The sequence below is a fragment of the Nuphar pumila genome, chromosome 11 (assembly GCF_984573655.1).
Source record: "Nuphar pumila chromosome 11, dmNupPumi1.hap1.1, whole genome shotgun sequence".
NCBI classification, from domain to species: domain Eukaryota; kingdom Viridiplantae; phylum Streptophyta; class Magnoliopsida; order Nymphaeales; family Nymphaeaceae; genus Nuphar; species Nuphar pumila.
Genome location: NC_143259.1, coordinates 2,872,094 through 2,895,476, shown reverse-complemented (window position 1 = coordinate 2,895,476; position 23,383 = coordinate 2,872,094). Strand labels below are relative to the sequence as shown.

General features: G+C 35.4%; 1 protein-coding gene across 1 annotated transcript; it reads left to right on the top strand.

The window, feature by feature from the left end:
- Positions 1-1,069: 1,069 nt before the first annotated feature.
- LOC149821633 (uncharacterized) lies at positions 1,070-22,556 on the top strand. The gene is made up of 6 exons (XM_089981650.1): positions 1,070-1,330; positions 2,376-2,864; positions 4,195-4,416; positions 4,503-4,587; positions 5,293-5,403; positions 21,936-22,556. Exons 1-6 carry the CDS (start codon positions 1,214-1,216, stop codon positions 22,301-22,303), a joined length of 1,392 nt encoding a protein of 463 aa, XP_089837776.1. The 5' UTR covers positions 1,070-1,213; the 3' UTR covers positions 22,304-22,556.
- The last annotated feature ends 827 nt before the right edge of the window (positions 22,557-23,383 follow it).

The window sequence follows — 23,383 nt, the reverse complement described above, 5'->3', positions numbered from 1 at the left end:
GGAGAAAGATTCATGCGGAAGACCCAGAATGATTTTCTTTGTTGGTTCATATCGCCGACCCCAATTGTTTTAGGATGAAGGCGTAGTTGTTGTTTGTTGTTGTTGTAGTGACAACATTTAATGACAGTTAAAAATATTTTGACGGCAAGATTTAACGGCCATATGTCACCGTTAATAATACATCTATAATGGCAACATACAAAGTCGTTGGTATAGAGTAAACCATATAACAATAACGTCATAATGTTGTCCATTAATAACAGTGACATTTAATGGCAGTTAAATATTATTGTCAAAAAAAATTTAACTGCAATATTTAACAGGGAATGCACTTTGGATCGAGTCATTTGATCGTAACATGATGTTGTCAGCCATAAGGTTTCGGTGCATTATGGGTTGAATTTTGTAGCCTTTAGAAAATCCGCCTTGATCGGACGATCTAAACCATATTTATGACCAAACAAACCAGATAAACCTATCTATTAGGCTTTATTTACAAAAAAAAAAAAGAAAATGCGAGGGGATTAGACCCCAAACGGGTTTGGCGTAGTGGGATGGGGGCCTGGACAGTTTCCGGGCTGTCTAGATTCAAATCCCATGGGTGTCACCCTCTTCATAAGCAAGAAGCTTGACGACTCATTAGAGTCGAGGAGGGTCAAGCCCTCAAAGCTTCACACCGACAAAGACCGTAAGTGCGGCAGGCTGAGCCAGTGCAGCTAAGTTGTCTGCGCCTGGGGCGGCTAATCTTTTTTCAATATTTAAGTAGAGTTTTTTTAATGCAGAAGAGAGTGTGTGTGGGCGCGCGCTTGTTGAGGATGCATTGATAGCAACTTTAAGAGTTTTTTTTTTGAGAGAGAAGAATTAAAAGGGGGGTTTTGTTTTTCAAATCTTGGATGTCACGAAGCCTTTTTGTTTTTCTCGCTGTCTATCGAAGCCATGGGTCCCGTTGGTCCACAGTAGAGCAGTGCAGCATTCACGCGTTTGATTTTGAAAAAATTTTGCCGTTTTTCTCGCGATATATCGATAGATATTTCTCCAAGAAAACCAAAAACTCGTTGTTTCCTGCACCTGGGGGGGCTGCTGCGATCTGCTGTCCCCTTCTTCATTGCCTTAATTAAGGTCGGCATCGAAGTCTTGCTCACCAACATATCAGCAATGCCGAGTTGGGTGGTTCGGAAATCGCATATCTGAAGAAACCCTGCTGTTCTTTCACATGGAATTCACAGATGCTTACAAACAAACCGGCCCTTGTTGCTTCTCCCCCGATTCTCGCTTCCTCGCCATCGCTGTCGACTATCGGCTAGTTATCCGAGATGTTCTCTCTCTCAAGGTACCCTTTTCTCTTCTTCAAGCACTGTTTTCTTCACCAAATTGGAACTCATCACCGCTGATTTGTTGCTTATGTGCATAGACACGGTTACCCAAATCACCATGTTAGTATTTTTGGCACTTTATTATCAGGAGGGTCTTAAATCTTGATGACAATGTGAAGCTATTTTTTTTATTTTGGGCTTCCGTTGCTAGAAATCAAGTGATCGTGTATATGGTTTTACAGTTTTCGAGATTGCTTTTAATATTTATGTAAACCTTGTAAGCACCGGGAGGTAAGAAACAAAGCAAGTGAGATTTTGTAAATACCCGCCGGAGTTATTTGGGGTAATTCCACTATTGGTTTGATGCTCTTTTGTTTCTTATATTATTGGGTTTTGGGTATTGGATTTGATGGTTGCATTTTGAAAGAGATATATCAGTGTGGAAAAGAGCAGTATGCGTAAAAATCTGGTATAATTCTTGTCTCACTAAAAGAACATAGACCAGTAACCAGCTTCCATTATAGCACAAGACAGATTACATTGTCTGTAACTCAATAAGGAAGATTTCAGCTGAAATAGATATAAAGTTCAGATAAATAGTGACATTGATATAAGTTGCCAGCTTGATGTTAATGTCAATAGCGATGATCTTTGTAAGAATCATATGGTCAGTTTCTTCTTTGTCGAGAATAAAGTAAATGCCTGTTGTCATGGTTTGCTGCTTTTGTCCTTGATTGATCATTCAAAGCTCTCATCTCTCTTAGAGACAAAATTCTCCATTAGAAGTGCATGGTAATCATCTTTCTGATTGTTATTATCTCCTACTTTTTCATTTGTTATGATTCGATTTTCTTGGCAGATTACTCCAACCAACTCTTTGTTGCTTTTTTTAGAAGCTTATTGTTTTGATTATTTTTATTTTGCTGATATGCAATGTGAATTTAATCTTCAAATTTGTCTTGGTTTTATTTCATAAAAAAATTGCACTTGTGGGAGGCATTTTTTCAGAAGCTAAATTATGTGCTATGGTTGCATTGAAATATTGGATCGATTTTTGTGCAGGTTGTACAACTGTATTCATGTGTGGACAAGATAAGCTACATTGAATGGGCTCTTGACTCAGAGTACATTCTTTGTGGTCTTTATAAGAGACCAATGGTCCAGGCATGGTCATTGACACAACCTGAATGGACATGCAAAATAGATGAAGGCTCTGCCGGTATTGCTTATGCAAGGTGGAGCCCAGATAGCCGGCATATTCTCACTACGTCAGACTTTCAATTACGGCTTACTGTCTGGTCCCTAGTGAATACTGCTTGTGTGCATGTGCAATGGCCAAAGCATGCTTCAAAGGGAGTGTCATTCACCCAAGATGGCAAGTTTGCTGCAATATGCACACGGCAAGATTGCAAGGATTACATAAACCTGTTGTCTTGTCACACATGGGAAATAATGGGAGTTTTCTCTGTTGACACACTGGACCTAGCTGATATTGAATGGTCACCTAATGATAGTGCGATTGTGATATGGGATTGTCCTCTCGAGTATAAGGTAATAACTATTTTACTGCATTCTAATTTTCATTGGATTTTAAGATGCAGCCTAGTGGGTCCTTCTTTCCCTGGCGTAATCTAATAAAGGCTTCATGTTCTGTCATTGGACAACAATAACTACGCCTTCATCCCAAAACAATTGGGGTCGGCGATATGAACCAAAAAAGAAAATCATTCTGGGTCTTCCACATGAATCCTTCTCCTCCAATCATTTTTATCCAATGCCATGTCCTCGGTGAGGTTCAAAGCATTCATATCCTTTCCTATCATCTCCATCCATGTCTTCCTAGGCCTACCCCGACCTCTTTTAACTAATATATTTTCCCATTTCTCCATCCTTCTAACTGGAGCATCATTAGGCCTTCACCGAATATGTCCAAACCACCGTAAATGATTTTCTCTCATCTTATTTTCAATGGGTGCAGCGCCTACCTTCTTACGTATCTCCTTGTTCTGAATCTTATCTTTTATTGTATTTTCACACATCCATCTAAGCATACGCATCTTAGCTACACTCATTTTTTGAATATGATGTCTCTTGGCAGCCCAACATTCCGTACCATATAGTAAAGCGGGCCTAATAGTCGTCCTATAAAACTTTCCCTTCAACCGCAATGGCATTCTACGATCGCACAACACTCCAGTTATACTTTTCCATTTCATCCACCCAACCTTTATCCTATGATTTACATCTCCATCAATTTCTCAATACTTTTGAATGATAGATCCTAAATATTTGAAACAATCATCCACCGGTATTTCTTGCTCACCAAGCTTCACTACACTCCCATCACTACTTCGTTGCTTACTAAACCGACATTCCATATATTCTGTCTTACTCTTACTCAACTTAAAACCTTTTACTTCCAATGTCTTTCTCCATAATTCTAACTTAGCATTAACCTCAGCTCTAGACTCATCAATCAAAACAATATCATCAGCAAACAACATACACTACGGCACATTTTCTTAAATTGATCTCGTAAGCTCATCCATCACTATAGCAAATAGGAAAGGGCTTAAAGCAGATCCTTGATGTAACCCAACCGTTATAGGAAAATTGGTTGTCACCCCTCCACAAGTGCGGACATTGGTTACTACTCCTTCATACATATCTTTAATTATACTAATGTACTTGAGAGAAACACCTTTCTTCATTGGAAACACACGTTTTTATTATGTAGCATGTTGCGGATTAAAGTGTAAGCTGAGGTTCTTAATATCCTCTTGGTGTTTCCAATTTGTCCTGTGCAATACCTTACAGCCTACTTATCTTGAGAGAATTCGCCTAGTCAAATGTGACCCTTTTTTTCTGTGTTTTGATTCAGGTGCTTGTTTATTCCCCTGATGGGAGGTGCTTGTTTAAATATCAAGCATATGAGAGTGCATTGGGTGTAAAAACTGTTGCCTGGTCACCATGCGGCCAGTTTCTAGCAGTTGGCAGTTATGATCAAATGTTAAGAACCTTGAATCACCTTACATGGAAAATCTTTGCTGAGTTTGTGCATGTACCCACAGTTCGAGGGCCTTGCAATGCTACTGTTTTCAAGGTTTAAATGACTGTCTAGATGGCTTTATATTTTACATGAGTTAATCACCATTAGACCTTAAGATTGTATACTTGCACACTGTTCAGGAGGTTGACGAGCCTTGGCAACTTGATATGTCAGAACTTTGTCTTGATGGTGAATTTCCTCGTAATATATCAAATAATTGTTCTGGTAAGTTTTTTTTTTCCTTTTTTTGAAGCAATTGTTTTAATTAGTTCTTTTCTTTTATATGGGAGTTAACTTTGTCTTGATGGTGAATTTACTCTTAATATATCAAGTAATTGTTCTGGTATTTTTTTTGAAGCAATTGTATTAATTATTTCTTTTATTTTATATTGGAGTTCAAGCTCTTCCTACAAACAAGACAATACATTGTTTCCAGGGTTTAATACCACTTTAATGTTTTGTTGTGTCTTTCTTTTCATTGGGCAAAAGGCACGCAACATTTACTTCTGTTGATGGCTGATTAAGGTGTCATTTGACATACCCAGAATCCGGATTTGATCTTCGCTTGGATCTCATTGATTCTTTTATTTACTCAAAGTTAATCTTTGTAGTAGTTTCCCGTTACAGTGGCTGTCTTTTTTCTCCAAGAAGTTGGCTACTCATAATGACCTATTTGGATTAGACGCTGTCTTTCTTCAACTAATTGCTTTTTAGGGGTATAAAACAGATCTTTCATATCATTGTATAAAATAATATACTTTGATAGGTCTTTTAGAAATTCTGATAAAGGAAATCCTTTGAAATATTTATAAATAAATCTGAGTTAGTCATTTGGTTGCATTTTCCTGTGGTTCTTTTTACCTTGATGTTGATCTGAATTGCTATGATCTCTTGCTATTAAGTAATTATACTTCTCTTCTTGGTGTTCAGAGAATACTTCAGAAAGCCACTTCCGAGTTAGATACAAAGTAATGGAATTTCCAATTGTTTTACCTTACCAAAAACCACCTCCGGATAAACCAAATCCAAAGCAAGGTGTTGGTGAGTCTCTGAACCATCCGCTAATTAGTTGCAATTGCATATGGCTTTTTTATTTCTATATTCAGGTTTGAGACAGAATAAACTTGGCATTCACACTAAATGGTGAGATGTCAAATTCTAAAAAGTTTATATTGAATAACAGCTCAGTGAAAATAAGAGTGAGGATAGTACCATAAATGATTTTGTATGCCCCTTAAATATACAAGCAACTATTTTGCATTAACTCTTTTGAGATTTATTTGAGGTGCGAGCTGTGTAATTTTTATGATAATGCTTAAAACCCCTTACATAGGTGTGCATTACTTTTGCAAAAGTATTGTATCCTTTTAATTTTAAAAGATCACCTGGCTTTGTAGTTGTAGAAGCATCTGTTTTCAGATCCTGTCTGATGTCTCAGTATCTCTAATCTGCATCTTATTTTGTCCGTTCTGTCTATATGGTAATGCTATGGATATATGGTAAAAATGATCAACAGTTTGTGTAATTTTTCCATCTAAATATATAATATTGGCCTGATCATTTTCAAAGATTTATTGGCTTTGTAAACAACCTAAGCTAGTTAACCATGTTTTCTTTTAATTCAAAAAATGTGTTCGGGTATCTTCAGTAATCATGCTATTATTGTCATGTTTCATATATGTCTAGGTGGCCCTTTTGTTTCTGCATGTGTTTTTTCCTACATATTCTCTTGTTGCCCTTTACGAGTATAATGCTGTAACTTTTAGTCTTTTAGTGGCCTTGTACTCTAAATTTTCAAGATGAAATCCCTATTATATTGAAGAGTTTAAGCGTGAACACTTAGTTTTTCTACCTTTAACTCCTGTTTTTCATACAGCACCATACCCATGAATTCTTCACCCACAGATTGGGATGTTTTCATGTGTGTATGCATGTGCACAGCTCTTTGTGCATGTGCATCGCTTGATAACTATTTTTCATTGCATGAGAGCAGTCCTCGCTGTTAAAGTATGTATACGTACATATATATACCTACATACATATATATACATATATATTGTTTTGTCCAAAATACTCGATAGGGGTATTTTAGTCTTTTTATATAATTGTTCTAGAAACAATTATTTAATTAGGTTAGATTTTTTGTATTTCTTTCTTTTTATTTATTTTATTTTTTTTGTCTTTATTGACATTGGGGGTCCATTGGGGGCTCCCAAGTCCCAACAACTCCATGTGGGAGCCCCCAATGGCTTCTCACTTTCTCCTTTTTTGTGTATAAATATGGGGCCTCTCCCCTTGTATTTTTTAAGCTTTTGAGCTCTCTAAATAAAGATTTTAATATTTTTATTTGTTGTATTACCTTTTTTAAGGCTTGACTATTGTTTCATCATGGACTTTGTGTTTGTATCTTGCTAATGCCATCGTGCATGTCCATTATTGGACTTGGTTAATGTTTGTTGCACTCTTGATTTATATTTTCGCATACTTTCTAATATGGTATCAGAGCCAATAAACTCTTCTTGGCATTCTTTGCCTCTTTTGAGTCTTGGGATTCTTTGGTTCGAGTTCGTGCTTTGTGAAGGATTCATGATCGTTGTGTGGCTTGGATTCAAGTACCCGGTATGTATCTTACATTTTTTAAGTATTTCTTGTATTATTTAGTTCATGCATTATGCATGAGAAAACACTTATTTTCTTTATCATTATATACAACAAAACAACAACAACTACGCCTTCATCCCAAAACAATTGGGGTCAGCGATATGAACCAAAAAAGAAATTCATTTTGGGTCTTCCACATGAATCCTTTTCCTCCAATCATTTCTATCCAACGCCATGTCCTCGGTGAGGTTCAAAGCATTCATATCCTTTCCTATCATCTCCATCCAAGTCTTCCTAGGCCTACCCCTACCTCTTTTAACTAATATATTTTCCCATTTCTCCAACCTTCTAACTGGAGCATCATTAGGCCTTCGCCGAATATGTCCAAACCACCGTAAACGATTCTCTCGCATCTTATTCTCAATGGGTGCAACACCTACCTTCTTACGTATCTCTTCGTTCCGAATCTTATCTTTTATTGTATTTCCACACATCCATCTAAGCATCCGCATCTCAGCTACACTCATTTTTTGAATATAATGTCTCTTGGCAGCCCAACATTCCGTACCATATAGTAAAGCGGGTCTAATAGTCGTCCTATAAAACTTTCCCTTCAACCGCAATGGCATTCTACGATCGCACAGCACTCCAGTAGCACTTTTCCATTTCATCCACCCAACCTTTATCCTATGATTTACATCTCCATCAATTTCTCCATACTTTTGAATGATAGATCCCAAATATTTGAAATAATCATTCACCGGTATATCTTGTTCACCAAGCTTCACTACACTCCCATCACTACTTCGTTGCTTACTAAACCGACATTCCATATATTCAGTCTTACTCTTACTCAACTTAAAACCTCTAGCTTTCAATGTCTGTCTCCATAATTCTAACTTAGCATTAACCCCAGCTCTAGACTCATCAATCAAAACAATATCATCAGCAAACAACATACACCACGGTACATTTTCTTGAATTGATCTCGTAAGCTCATCCATCACTATCGCAAATAGGAAAGGGCTTAAAGCAGATCCTTGATGTAACCCAACCGTTATCGGAAAATTGGTTGTCACCCCTCCACAAGTGCGGACATTGGTTACTACTCCTTCATACATATCTTTAATTATACTAATGTACTTGAGAGAAACACCTTTCTTCATCATTGTCCACCAGAGAACGTCCCTAGGTACTCTATCGTATGCCTTCTCTAAATCAATAAAAACCATATGCAAATCTTTGTTCCTCTCTCTATATCTTTCAATAAGTTGTCTAAGAAGATGTATAGCTTCCATTATATATATATATATTTGTTAATCTATTTAATGGAAGTCATGCTCAGGATCTTGGAGACTTGTCCATTCCTTTTCATGAGATGAATCGTGACTTCATGCGCAAGATTCAAAAGAAAGAAATTGCAGAGGCTTTGAAGAAAATGAAATCAAGAAGGGCAGTTGGCCCAGATGGTATACCTATCGAGGCTTGGAAATGCTTGGGAGAAAAAGGTTTAGAATGGTTGACAAATATTTTTAACAAGATTTGGCGGACAAATAAGATGCCTAATGAGTGGAGGAAGAGTACTTTGGTGCCTCTATATAAGAATAAGGGTGATATACAAGATTGCACAAACTATCGTGGTATAAAACTCAGAAGTCATACTATGAAACTTTGGGAGAGGGTGATTGAGTCTAGGTTGAGGAAGGTTGTCATGATATCGGAGAATCAATTTGGTTTTATGCCTGGAAGATCAACTATGGAAGCTATACATCTTCTTAAACAACTTATTGAGAGAAATAGAGAGAGGAACAAAGATTTGCATATGGTTTTTATTGATTTGGAGAAGGCATACGATAGAGTACCTAGGGACGTTCTCTGGTGGACAATGATGAAGAAAGGTGTTTCTCTCAAGTACATTAGTATAATTAAGGATATGTATGAAGGAGTAGTAACCAATGTTCGCACTTGTGGAGGGGTGACAACCAATTTTCCTATAACGGTTGGGTTACATCAAGGATTTGCTTTAAGCCCTTTCTTATTTGCTATAGTGATGGATGAGCTTACGAGATCAATTCAAGAAAATGTGTCGTGGTGTATGTTGTTCACTGATGATATTGTTTTGATTGATGAGTCTAGAGCTGGGGTTAATGCTAAGTTAGAATTATGGAGACAGACATTGGAAGCAAGAGGTTTTAAGTTGAGTAAGAGTAAGACAAAATATATGGAATGTCGGTTTAGTAAGCAACGAAGTAGTGATGGGAGTGTAGTGAAGCTTGGTGAGCAAGAAATACCGGTGGATGATTGTTTCAAATATTTGGGATCTGTCATTCAAAAGTATCTGGGTATGATTAAATGTATCAAAGATGAAACACAAAGGGTTTTAGTTAAAGATGAGGAGATTAAGGAGAGATGGAAAGATTATTTTGATAAGCTATTTAATGGAAGTCATGCTCAAGATCTTGGAGACTTGTTCATTCCTTTTCATGAGATGAATCGTGATTTCATGCGCAAGATTCAAAAGAAAGAAATTACAGAGGCTTTGAAGAAAATGAAATCAAGAAGGGCAGTTGGCCCAGATGGTATACCTATCGAGGCTTGGAAATGCTTGAGAGAGAGAGGTTTAGAATGGTTGACAAATCTTTTTAACAAGATTTGGCGGACAAATAAGATGCCTAATGAGTGGAGGAAGAGTACGTTGGTGCCTGTATATAAGAATAAGGGTGATATACAAGATTGCACAAAATATCGTGGTATAAAACTCAGAAGTCATACTATGAAACTTTGGGAGAGGGTGATTGAGTCTAGGTTGAGGAAGGTTGTCATGATATCGGAGAATCAATTTGGCTTTATGCCTGGAAGATCAACTATGGAAGCTATACATCTTCTTAGACAACTTATTGAGAGAAATAGAGAGAGGAACAATGATTTGCATATGGTTTTTATTGATTTGGAGAAGGCATACGATAGAGTACCTAGGGACGTTCTCTGGTGGACAATGATGAAGAAAGGTGTTCCTCTCAAGTACATTAGTATAATTAAGGATATGTATGAAGGAGCAGTAACCATGTTCCGCACTTGTGGAGGGGTGACAACCAATTTTCCTATAACGGTTGGGTTACATCAAGGATCTGCTTTAAGCCCTTTCCTATTTGCTATAGTGATGGATGAGCTTACGAGATCAATTTAAGAAAATGTGCCGTAGTGTATGTTGTTTGCTGATGATATTGTTTTGATTGATGAGTCTAGAGCTGGGGTTAATGCTAAGTTAGAATTATGGAGAAAGACATTGGAAGTAAAAGGTTTTAAGTTGAGTAAGAGTAAGACAAAATATATGGAATGTCGGTTTAGTAAGCAACTAAGTAGTGATGGGAGTGTAGTGAAGCTTGGTGAGCAAGAAATACCGGTGGATGATTGTTTCAAATATTTGGGATCTATCATTCAGAAGTATGGAGAAATTGATGGAGATGTAAATCATAGGATAAAGGTTGGGTGGATGAAATGGAAAAGTGCAACTGGAGTGTTGTGCGATCGTAGAATGCCATTGCGGTTGAAGGAAAAGTTTTATAGGACGACTATTAGGCCCGCTTTACTATATGGTACGGAATGTTGGGCTGCTAAGAGACATCATATTCAAAAAATGAGTGTAGCTGAGATGCGTATGCTTAGATGGATGTGTGGAAATACAATAAAAGATAAGATTCGGAACGAGGAGATACGTAAGAAGGTAGGCGTTGCACCCATTGAAAATAAGATGAGAGAGAATTATTTACGGTGGTTTGGACATATTCGGCGAAGGTCTAATGATGCTCTAGTTAGAAGGATGGAGAAATGGGAAAATATATTAGTTAAAAGAGGTCGGGGTAGGCCTAGGAAGACTTGGATGGAGACGATAGAAAAGGATATGAATGCTTTGAACCTCACCGAGGACATGACATTGGATAAAAATGATTGGAGGAGAAGGATTCATGTGGAAGACCCAGAATGATTTTCTTTGTTGGTTCATATCGCCGACCCCAATTGTTTTGGGATGAAGGCGTAGTTGTTGTTGTATCATTCAAAAGTATGAAGAAATTGATGGAGATGTAAATCATAGGATAAAGGTTGGGTGGATGAAATGAAAAATTGCAACTAGAGTGTTGTGCGATCGTAGAATGCCATTGCGGTTGAATGGAAAGTTTTATAAGACGACTATTAGGCCCGCTTTACTATATGGTACGGAATGTTGGGCTGCCAAGAGACATCATATTCAAAAAATGAGTGTAGCTGAGATGCGTATGCTTAGATGGATGTGTGGAGATACAATAAAAGATAAGATTCAGAACGAGGAGATACGTAAGAAGGTAGGCGTTGCACCCATTGAAAATAAGATGAGAGAGAATCGTTTACGGTGGTTTGGACATATTCGACGAAGTCCTAATGATGCTCCAGTTAGAAGGATGGAGAAATGGGAAAATATATTAGTTAAAAGAGGTCGGGGTAGGCCTAGGAAGACTTGGATGGAGATGATAGGAAAGGATATGAATGCTTTGAACCTCACCGAGGACATGGCATTGGATAGAAATGATTGGAGGAGAAGGATTCATGTGGAAGACCCAGAATGATTTTCTTTGTTGGTTCATATCGCCGACCCCAATTGTTTTGGGATGAAGGCGTAGTTGTTGTTATTCTTAAAAAAAAAAAAATCTTTAAATTGTGTTTTAATCATAGTTGAACTTGTTTTCTTATTAAAACTTATTTGATTATTTTTTCTTGAGGAAACTAGATATACATATGTTTTGAAATCATGTTTGAGTCTTAAATTTTTCAAAAACTTGCTTTAATATATATATATATATGTATGTATATGTATATAATCATATATGTTTGAGCATGTATTGTTGGCACTTAAGTGTTTTGTTTGAACAAATCATGATTATCAAAGTCAAATCATGTTCGTTGAACATGTTTTGTTCCTTTTGATAAATAATTACATATTTTAAAATAATTTGATATTTCAAAATAATGATGTTGTGTGTATTTCACAAGCATAATTTTATAAAATTTTACTTAAACTTGTGTTTAATCTTTCTCCTTACTCTTGACTCATTGTATATTTAAAATATAAATTTTTATATGATGCTTTTAGTGATTTAAATCTATCACTTGCATATATGCTTAATTTTATTCATATGCATGCCTTTTGTATGAGATACGTAGCTTTAAGTTACTTAGATTATTGTATATACATGATTTTTTTTATCTCTTTGTGAGAATGTATGCACTTGGTTTTTTGTATGGCTCTTTGAGAATCTCTACATATGCGTTGGTTCTCTTTAATGACATTGATTGTCTCATAATAGACTTGTGATTTAAATCTAATTTTTTTTTCTAGATCATATATTGTTTTTATCTTCTCTTTGAGAGTCATTGGATCCTTTGTATATGATATGCTTTAGTGCACTTATTCCTTGATTGATGTATTTATGAATTCATTTTTTAAGAATTGCTTATATTAAGCTTGATTGTCATAGAACATATTGTTGGACATATGATTCCACTACATTCATTCTAATATTTCATCTTCTTTATTGAATTATTTTGTTTTGGAACTTTATCTTTTCAAATCGTTCTTTTTATGAACTAGATTGAGCTCTCTTTATATAGGTTGCTTATAATAACGATGCTTATAATTGCATAAGCATATGAGTCCAAGTTTTCCATCTACCATTATTGAATTTGATTTAAAACTTTGTTTTCTCAAATCGGTATTTGAACTCACTTGTTTGGAAAATGATTTTCATGAGTATTTATTGCTTCCTTATGACATTTGTGTTGTCCATCGCAAACTTTTATATGATGCATCAATTTTCTTGACCTTGTTATTGTTGAATCATAGATGTTTGTTGGGGTGAGTTGTGTGTGCCTCGTTTTATGTCATTTTAGATTGTCAACTTATAGTTTGACTCTAACTAACAGTTATGTGATCTCTGATTGTGAGTGTATTGAATCACTCATTTGTTTTTTGCCATTGTCTTTATTATGGATGTTTTTAATTGTGTATCTGTGATGACTCTATTTTTGAAACTATGGTGTTTCGAAATATGGTTAAAATTGATATTGATTGCATTAGTGTGTTTCCATTACAAGCCTTCTTACCTCGAGTGTCTTATCTTTTTGTGCCTCTTATCTAAGTGTCATTATATGTAGGCAAAAGATGTTTATTTACACCTTTGTGTGTATTTTTTAGCCCTTCGTTGGCATTATCCTCTTGTTTTAGTCATTGATACACTTGTTTTTTAGTGTCATTATATGTAGACAAGAGATATTTATTCACACCTTCGTATGTGATTTTTTGCCCTTCGTTGGCATTATGCTCTTGTTCTTAGTCTGATACACTCGTTTCAAGTGTCATTATATGTAGACAATAGATGTTTATTTACACCCTCGTGTGTATTTTTTGGCCATTTAGTAGCATGATGTTGTAAAAGTATCTTCAACAAGATACCAAGAACAATATTACAATATTCTTGAAAATAAATGTGAACACACACGCACAATAAGAACACTTGTGCACAAAGAGCACAATACAAACTCACAAATGCGCAAATGTGAACCCAAAAGTCATAAGTTCCACTAAAAGAGCTTGGGATATAATCCCACAAGCTTGGAAAATACAAAGGGGAGAGCCCCTTATTTATAGAATGCAAGAGGCCTTGGAGGGGCCAACATGTAGACGTTGGAGCCCCTCCAACGGTCATAATTGTGAATGTTGGAGGGGTCCAACGTCTACATGGTTGCCCCCCCCCCCCCCCAAGGCAAGTCAAAGTCAAAAAGAAAAAAAGAAAAAGGCAAAAGAAAAGAAAAGAAGAAAAAAGAAATTACATGCATATTCGAAATGTGAATATGCATAAAAATAAAAGGAAATACCTAAACTACCCCTATGGCTAATATTGAGAAAATTACATAGTTTATATATATGAGTACTATATATACATATATATAGTATATGTATATGTACTACTTATTATATATATATATATATAATATGTATTGTATTACAAGATTGAGATACATAATTTAACACTCCCCCCCCCCTCAAACTTAGGGCAGAATGACCGAGAGTTTGCCAAGAAGAAAGTTGAATTGCGGAGCACACAATGCTTTGGTGAAGAAATCAACCAACTAATATTCTGATGTGACATATAGAAGGTCAATGACTCATTTGAGATACGCCTTACGAACATAGTGACAGTCTATCCCGATGTGTTTAGTCCGCTCATGAAAGGTGTGATCTTTTGCAATGTAGATTGCACTTTTGTTGTCGCAGCACAACTTGGTGGGCCCTTCTATTGTGATCCCCATGTCTTTTAGCAACTGATGGATCCATACAATTTCCATTGTAGTAATTGTCATGACACGGTATTCAGCTTCAGTTGAGGAAAGTGATATTTTTTGTTGCTTCTTGCACCTGTATGAAATTAGTGAGTCTCCTAAGAACACACAGAAACCAGTGGTGGAGTGACGGTTATTTGGCTCACCTCCCCAATCTGAGTCAGTATAAGCAATTAATTTTAAATCAGAAGAGGAGGACAGAAAAATTCCCTTATTTAGAGTACCTTTTATGTATCTTACGACTCGCAAGATGGCACTCATGTGGATTGAAGTTGGTGCATGTTGAAACTGGCTTGCAGTATGGACTGCATGAGAGATATATGGTCTGATAATACTCAGATACATTAAAGACCCTACAAGTTTCTGTAGGGGGTAGGATCTGAAAGAGGAATCCTATCATCAATTTTCATTTTTGCTCCTACTATAGCAGGAGTTTCACAAACCTTTTCATATGTAATGCCTGACCTGCCAATGATCTCAGAAGCAAGCTTAGTTTGAGATAAAAAGTACCCTCTATGAGAGTAAGCTACTTCAATACCCAAAAAATAAGTTAGAAAACCCAAATCAGACATTTCAAATTTATCTTTTAAAACTGACTTTATAATTTTAACCCCATTAGTATCACTTCCTGTAATGAGCATATCATCCACATACAACAGCAAAATCACAATCCCTGCATTGGATTTTCTAACAAACAAAGCATTGTCAGTAAAGCAAGAAGAAAAACCATTTTCCAACATCACAGAATTAAACCTATCATATCAAGCCTTAGGGGCTTGCTTTAGGCCATAGAGTGCTTTCTTAAGACAAAACACTTTTCCTTTGAGAGTCTCCATTCCAGGTGGAGTATTCATATAAACTTCTTCATTCAAATCATCATTCAAGGCATTCTTAACATTCATTTGATAGATATTCAAATTGTTAATGGATGCAACAGTGATGGGACATCGAACAGTGACCATTCGGGCCACAGGTGCGAAAGTTTCTTCATAGTCAATCCCATACTCTTGACTATAACCCTTGGCAACTAATCGAGCCTTATATCTCTCAAGAGATCCATCGCTCTTAGTTTTAACCTTAAAGACCCATCTACACCCTATTGTTTTCTTACTCTTAAGAAGATCTTGAAATTCCCATGTCTTAGCCTTTTTCAGAGTTTTGAGTTCATTTTTCATCGCGAATATCCATTCAGGACTTTTACTAGCTTCCGCAAAGTTTCTAGGTTCTACATAAGAATGAATGGCACTAAGACATGCTCTATATCTGGGTGAAAAGGAGTCATACGATATGAACCTAGATGGAGCCTTTCTGTGTCTTTCGGTTCTACGAAGATTTTCCTCTTCACGAGGAACAGTCTGACTATCATATATTTCAAGAGCACTTCTAAAGGTGCTTCTATCTCTATGAATATAGGTGATGGGATCTCTAGATGGTCCTTCATTGATAAGTTGTTGTGAGGAGATTTCCTTAATATCAATATCACTTGAGTCATCCTGATTTGACTCATCATCACTAGAATCATCATCTTTGGCTAATAGTTCAAATAAAAAGGAATAGTCAACATTTTCATTGTGTTTCGGAACTTTCAAAACTACTCAGATTTTCCAAAAAACTCACATTTCTGGAAACATATAGTTTGTCATTTTTAATGTCACAACACCGAAAACCCTTATGGGTTTCTGAATACCCAAGAAAGGCACAAAGGATGGCCTTTGGTGAAAGCTTGTCATTTTTATATGTAAGAACAAAGCACTTACATCCAAACACCCTTAACCTGCTATAATCAGGTTCTTTTTCATATAACTTTTCAAAAGGAGAAATTTTGCTCAAATTTTTCGATGGAAGTCTATTTATGAGATATATCGAGGTAAGGGCGGCTTCAACCCAGAGTTTCTTTGGAATGTTTTGTAAAATAAGCAATGTTCTAGTAGTTTCTATAATATGCCTATGCTTCCGTTCGGCTAACCCATTTTCTTGCGGGGTTTTTGGACAGGATTTCTGATGGAGAATACCATAACTTTCAAGATAACTCTTGAATTCATTTGAAAGATATTCACCACTAGAGCCAGACCTAAGAATTTGTAAACTTCCATTAAATTGATTTAAAATCATCATATGAAATGTTTTAAAAGTTGAAAAAACTTCATGTTTATGTTTAAGAAAATATATCCAACAAAACCTAGTGAAATCATCTACGAAAATAACATAATACGAGAATTTTCCTTTAGATATTACAGGAGCGGGACCCCATACATCGGAATGAACAATTTCAAAGGGTTTTGTCGAAAACATGGATCTTTTAGAAAAATGTAGACTTTTCATTTTTCCAAGAATACAATCATTACAAACAAAATCTCCTTTACAAAGATGTTTAACAAAAGGCAAATAAGAGATTTTAACAATGTTGGGATGACCCAGTCTCTTATGCCATACATGAAGGTCTTTGTTTTAAACAACATTACAAAATTGATTCTTGGGGACTTGAAGAAAGTCAATGTAGTAGAGGTCGCCGCTCCTAGAGTCTTCCCCGATCAATCTCCCGGACTGGCGATATTGAATCCAACATGTATCAGAAGTGAATTTTACATCACAACCATGATCCGAGAGTTGAGAGACCGAAAGTAAATTTAAATTTAGTTTAGGTATAAGACGGATTTTGGGGATAAAAAAATATTGTTTTTCGAAATTTCCTATTCCTTTAATTTCAAGAGGTGTTCCATCCGCTGTTGAGACAAAGGATGGAATAAAAATTTTAGAAAATTCGGAAAGGGAACAAACACTTGGGGTCATATGAAAATATGCGCCGGAATCTAAAAACCAAGATATCTTACCGGAAGGCGAGGAGGTAGACTGAACATAGCGGCTCCGGAAGTTCCTCCTTTGAGGAAAGGTTACAAAGCTTCTACAATTTGATGAAGAGAAAGAGACCCATTTGATGTTGACGGTTGTTCCTCCGGTTGAGATGCCATGGCCATAACAAGAATTTTCTTCCATTTAGGGCATATAGGTTTAATGTGCCCCGGTTCTTTACAAAAATGACATGTAAGCTTGCTATAGTCTTTCTTCACTCCTTGACCACTTGAGTTTTGATTCTTGAAATGAGGAGGCTTGTAGGACTTTAAATTACTCTCCGGTCTTGATACGGCATTAGCACCTTCATTCTCTTCAATGTGAGGAGTAGCAAGAACACTTAGATGGTTCTTGCTAATCCCCATGCGAGTCTCTTCCCCACTAAGTTTAGTAATTATATCTTCAAGAGAGGGGAAAGTGAAAGCGGATAGAAGGGAAGACCAGATTTGTTCAAATTCGGGCCTATGCCCATTCAAAAAATTGAAGAACCTATCTTCTTCCAATTGTTTGTGGCAAAGCACTATTGCTTCTCCATTCCATTTTGGTTCGAGCATAGCAAGCTCGTCCCAAATAGAAGAGAGCTCTGCAAAGTACTCTCTTATCGACATCTCCTCTTGTTGAAGCGTTAGCGACTTCTTTTGAAGATAATATTTATGGGATAAATCTCTAGACGTGTACATCTCCTCATGTTTTTTTTAATACTCTTCAAGAGCTTTGATTCTTTCTTCTCCATCGAGAATTTTGATTTCACCCTCATTAACAATGGTAATTTTTTGTTCCGGTTCGGGGATTGTGCCTTGCACATAGCTCCATAGACCCTTCCTCTTTATGTGAGCCTGCATGTTCCCGACCCAAACATGATAATTGGATCCATTTAGCTTAAAGCCGAGAGCAAAATGAAACTCTTTTTCACCCATTAAGGAGTAAAGAGAGAGGGAGAAATATGCAGCAACACAAAATTTAAAGCTCTTTCTTGCACAAGATTCTTCCAAAATATTTGAGAAGCAAGCTCCATCACTTCAATCTTCAAATATCCGAAGGCACGCTTTTCGAGGCGATCGAAAATCAAACAAATTCACGATCCTTTATCACTAACGTGGCTCTGATACCATGTAAAAGTATCTTTAACAAGATACCAAGAACAATATTACAATATTCTTGGAAACAAATGTGAACACAACGCACAACAAGAACACTTGTGCACAAAGAGCACAATACAAACTCACAAATGCGCAAATGTGAACCCAAAAGTCATAAGTTCTACTAAAAGAGCTTGGGCTATAATCCCACAAGCTTGGAAAATACAAAGGGGAGAGCCCCTTATTTATAGAATGCAAGAGGCCTTGGAGGGGCCAACATGTAGACGTTGGAGCCCCTCCAACAGTCACAATTGTGACCGTTGGAGGGGTCCAACGTCTACATGGTTGGCCCCCCAAGGCAAGTCAAAGTCAAAAAGAAAAAAAGAAAAAGACAAAAGAAAAAAAAAGAAGAAAAAAGAAATTACATGTATATTCGAAATGTGAATATGCATAAAAATAAAAGAAAATACCTAAACTACCCCTATGGCTAATATTGAGAAAAATACATATTTTATATATATATATATATAAGTACTATATATACATATACATATATATAGTATATGTAGTACTTATTATATATATAAAATATGTATTGTATTACAAGATTGAGATACATAATTTAACAGATGTTTATGCTCTTGGTCTAGTCGCTGATACACTTGATATTTGAGGTTTGGAGGACTAGGAGGTGATTGTTTGTGGTGGTTAAACCAATGTTCTAATTTGAAAAATTCATTCAGATGTTTGAGAATTTTTAATCTATTCGTAATTTGTCTAAACTCATTTTTTCTTTTATGAGAAATGGTTGTTGAAATATTTTTCATGCAATTTAATTTTTCGCAAATTGGTGTTGATTTGCAAATATCATTTTTTATTATTATATAAGATTTTTAAAATCTCTTTGAAAATTTTAAATTATTTTTTTATGGAAGATGTTTACATATAAAAACTCCAAACATTTTCGCATACTCATGATAATCTTATTCTTTATATTATGAGTCTTCTTGTGTACCCTTTGAGTATTTTGTAAGTATGTCCCTTACATAAGTACTTGTGTATTGTTATGATAGGGACGTTGGTTTGTAACTGAAGGTACTTGATTCTTTATATTAAATTCATGCATTGTATTGCTCTCTTTCTCATTAATAAAGATTCTTTTGTGCAGTTATTCTCCTTTGTGCGTGTTGTTCTTGTGCCTTTCATTAAGAATATAATGGGTTAATCAAGTTGTCTTTGAACTTTATCTTCTTGGAGATATTTTTACATGGTGCCTTTGTTATGTGCATTTTGTTGATAAAAATAGTTATCTTTTTATTGTTGTTTCATGTGCATTAAAAAAAGTTTTAATTGCATCATATATATATATATGTGTGTGTGTGTGTGTGTGTGTGTATATTAGCTTGGTTCACATAATTGTATGCATGAAGTTAATTAGCTCTTTCTTATGCTTGATTAAAATGCTTAGGATATTTTTTATGCATAATTGTTTATCTCTTCTTGATGAGTCATAAGTCCTTTAATGATCAAATCTTCTTACGATCAATGTTATGGTTTCTTGAAAACTGAGTTGATGATTCGATTCGTCTTAGAGGGATACTCCTCTTGATTCTCTTAAATAATTATCTAATGATTAAAAATAAATTTATTTTTATTTTGTTTGAAAATTTCTATTCTTATTTTAAAATATATTGGTTTTAAAACTTTATAACTATTGGGCTCGGATATTTTTCTTGTATACTTGGAGTTTTTTGGTTTGTTCTTTTTCTGCAGGATCTTAAAGATGTGATGGATTGAGAAAAGAATACCTTCAATACATCATAAAGATAGCCAATGAAGGTGTTTAGGGATGATCACCATTAAAGACAATTGAAGACTGATATTTGCAAAATTCTCTGATATGCCATAAAGATGGAGATTTCCCTTGAAGATTTGGATTCCTTCCTTTAATTCTTTTCGAATTTCCAAACTTTCGGTGTAATTTCTTCCCGTAAAGTTTGAGGCGGGTGTGTGTGTTAAAATATGCATATATATATATATATATATATATATATATATATATATATTGTTTTTTTCAAATACCCGATAGGAGTATTTTAGTCTTTTTATATAATTGTTCTTGAAACAATTATTTAATTATGTTAGATTTTTTGTATTTCTTTCTTTTAATTTTTTCTTTGTCTTTAATGACATTAGGGATAAGGTCGTTGGGACCCCCAACGGTTATAAATATTTCCGTTGGGGGCTCCCAACGACTCCATGTGGGAGCCTCCAATGGCTTTTCACTTTCTCCTTTTTTGTGTATAAATATGGGGCCTCTCTCCTTGTATTTCTTTAGCTTTTGAGCTCTCTAAATAAATATTCTAATATTTTTTACTTGTTGTATTGCCTTTTTCAAGGCTTGGCTATTGTCCCATCATAGACTTTGTGTTCGTATCTTGCTAATGCCATCGTGCATGTCCATTATTGGACTTGGTTAACGTTTGTTGCACTCTTGATTTGTATTTCCGCATACTTTCTAACACTCACCTTGTGGCGAGGCCCTCTGCCCCTCAAGGCGCCAACCTGAGGCTTGGACAAAGTATTATATTTTTTAGAAGAAGTTTTTCAGTTATATAATTAGTTTTCAGATATTTTTCAGTTATATAATTAGTTTAAGAAGAAGAAGAAGTTATATTATATTTTTCAGAAGAAGTTTTTCAGTTATATAATTAGTTTTCAGATATTTTTCATTATATAATCAGTTTCTTAGTTACTTTTATATGTTAATCTCATATTTTTTAGTATTTATTTGAGATTTTCGAAGAAGATGTTATATTTTTCAGTTATATAATTAGTTTTCAGATATTTTTCGTTATATAATCAGTTTCTTAGTTACTTTTATATGTTAATCTCATATTTTTTAGTATTTATTTGAGATTTTCGAAGATGTCATATTTTTCCAGTTATATAATTAATTTTCAGATATTTTTCAGTTATATAATTAGTTTTCAGATATTTTTCGTTATATAATCAGTTTCTTAGTTACTTTTATATGTTAATCTCATATTTTTTAGTATTTATTTGAGATTTTTGAAGAAAAAGTTATATTTTTCAGTTATATAATTAGTTTGCAGATATTTTTGAGTTATATAATTAGTTTTCAGATATTTTTCAGTTATATAATTAGTTTATATAATTAGTTTTCAGATATTTTTCGTTATATAATCAGTTTCTTAGTTACTTTTATATGTTAATCTCATATTTTTTAGTATTTATTTGAGATTTTTCATTTCTTATTAGTTGTTTCTTCATCAATAAAGCATTTATTTATTTATTTGTATTTTTTTATATTTTTTTGAGTTTTTAAAAAAGAATTTTGAGGCTTACGCTTTACGCCTCGCCTCAGTTTTTGGTGGAGCGCATTGCTACGCCTCAACGCTTTTCACAACACTGCATAAGAGCTTCTTGGTTAATTTTCCTTCCCAAATGTTTACCATATAACTTCGTTTTTTTCTTTTAGTCCATGTTTTTTCTCTAGAGATACTTTTCAAGCTCTGTATTTTCTTTAGTAAGGCATGGAATGCCAATCTGGTTACCAGTGCTAGAGTCCCATGCAAGGAGTTCAATGATGTCAATAGCCCCCATCACCCCGCCCCCTCTCTCTCTCTCTCAAGTTATTTTTTTTTTCAGGCCTGTTATCATGGAGTAAAGATAGTCAGTATTTGTTCACTCGTAACGACAGCATACCGACTGTTCTTTGGATATGGGACATACGCCATCTTGAGCTTGCTGCAATCTTGGTACAGAAGGAGCCAATTAGGGCAGCAGCCTGGGATCCAACATGTTCCCGCCTGGTTTTCTGCACCGGAAGCTCCCACTTATATATGTGGACATCCTCTGGTGCATGCTGTGTAAATATTCCATTGCCACAGTTCATGATCACTGACCTGAAATGGAATTCAGATGGTAGCTGCCTTCTTCTCAAGGACCGTGAGTCATTTTGCTGTGCTGCGGTTCCCGTGTTGCCGGAATCTGATGAGGAGAGCTCAGATGGATAATAGCTATCTTGTCGCTTTGGCAGACAATTTAACGTTGGTCAGATTTCTGTTGTAGCCATAAAATCACTAATCAACAAGACAATACTTGCAGTGTAGAGCTCTTACTAGTTGTGGAGCTGTGATCAGTGAATGCAGTGAAATGCTTTGTTCCTGGGCATTATCCAACTGCTCCTGATATTCCCAGAACGGCTGCGTATTTCAAAAATGGCATGAAAAATGTTATGTTCAAAAAGCTTAGGATCATGGAGATATGGTGTTTCTCATCTCTGGTATTTTTGCAATGGTTTGTGGTGTTATCCACTTTTTAATGCTCAAACTCTGATACTGGTCTGTGGAGACCTAATGGGAAAAATATAACCCAAATGAGGAAGCAGTATGTTCCTAACACAATATCTCTAGCAGTTCTGCCATAACATTTCTTTCCTGTTTTTTATGTCGAGCATTTTTTATGGTACTATAGCATGTTAATTAGAACTTGCCACAATGTCTTCTTTTCCATTTTCAATTATTATAGGATTTCAACAAATTAGAATAATTGGGTGAGGCAGCAAAACTCAATACCACAAAGTACAATGTCTATTGGAAGCGCAGTTATGCAATAATTTCATTGCAATTTTTTATTTTATTTTTTACATCCAAGCTGGAGGGTAACCCCCTTGGGATTCGAACTGGAGACCCTTCTATTATGATAGTGCAACCTGACCACATCCAGCGATGCCATTTGACTTGAGAAATGCCAGGATTGAATGATTTTTTTTTTTTATAGTCAATCTGCAGTTAGGCAGACTCCTTCCAGTTCATTGAAAAAACATAACTATTACAATCATTTACACAAAAATGAAATCCCTTATGGCAATAAGAGCTATTTTTCTACTCAGACTGTTAGCTGTATAAGAACGATATCGAATTTTTAATTTGTCAAAACTATACAGATAATCAATCAAAACTGAAAGGATATGGACCGAGTTATCTTTGCCTTCCAATCTGTAATTAATATTTGACCTGCTCGTTTCAATGATAATTGTCCCATCTATTCCGGATTCTTTGATTATGTCTAACCAACAGCTCCACTCTCTTTCC

What these genes read in the sequence shown, in the direction of transcription:
- LOC149821633 (XM_089981650.1), top strand. Translation starts at nt 1,214, where the DNA reads ATGGAATTCACAGATGCTTACAAACAAACCGGCCCTTGTTGCTTCTCC. An exon ending in GAGATGTTCTCTCTCTCAAG is followed by an intron (nt 1,331 to 2,375) that starts GTACCCTTTTCT and finishes ATTTTTGTGCAG; the next exon opens with GTTGTACAACTGTATTCATG. An exon ending in GCAATGCTACTGTTTTCAAG is followed by an intron (nt 4,417 to 4,502) that starts GTTTAAATGACT and finishes CACACTGTTCAG; the next exon opens with GAGGTTGACGAGCCTTGGCA.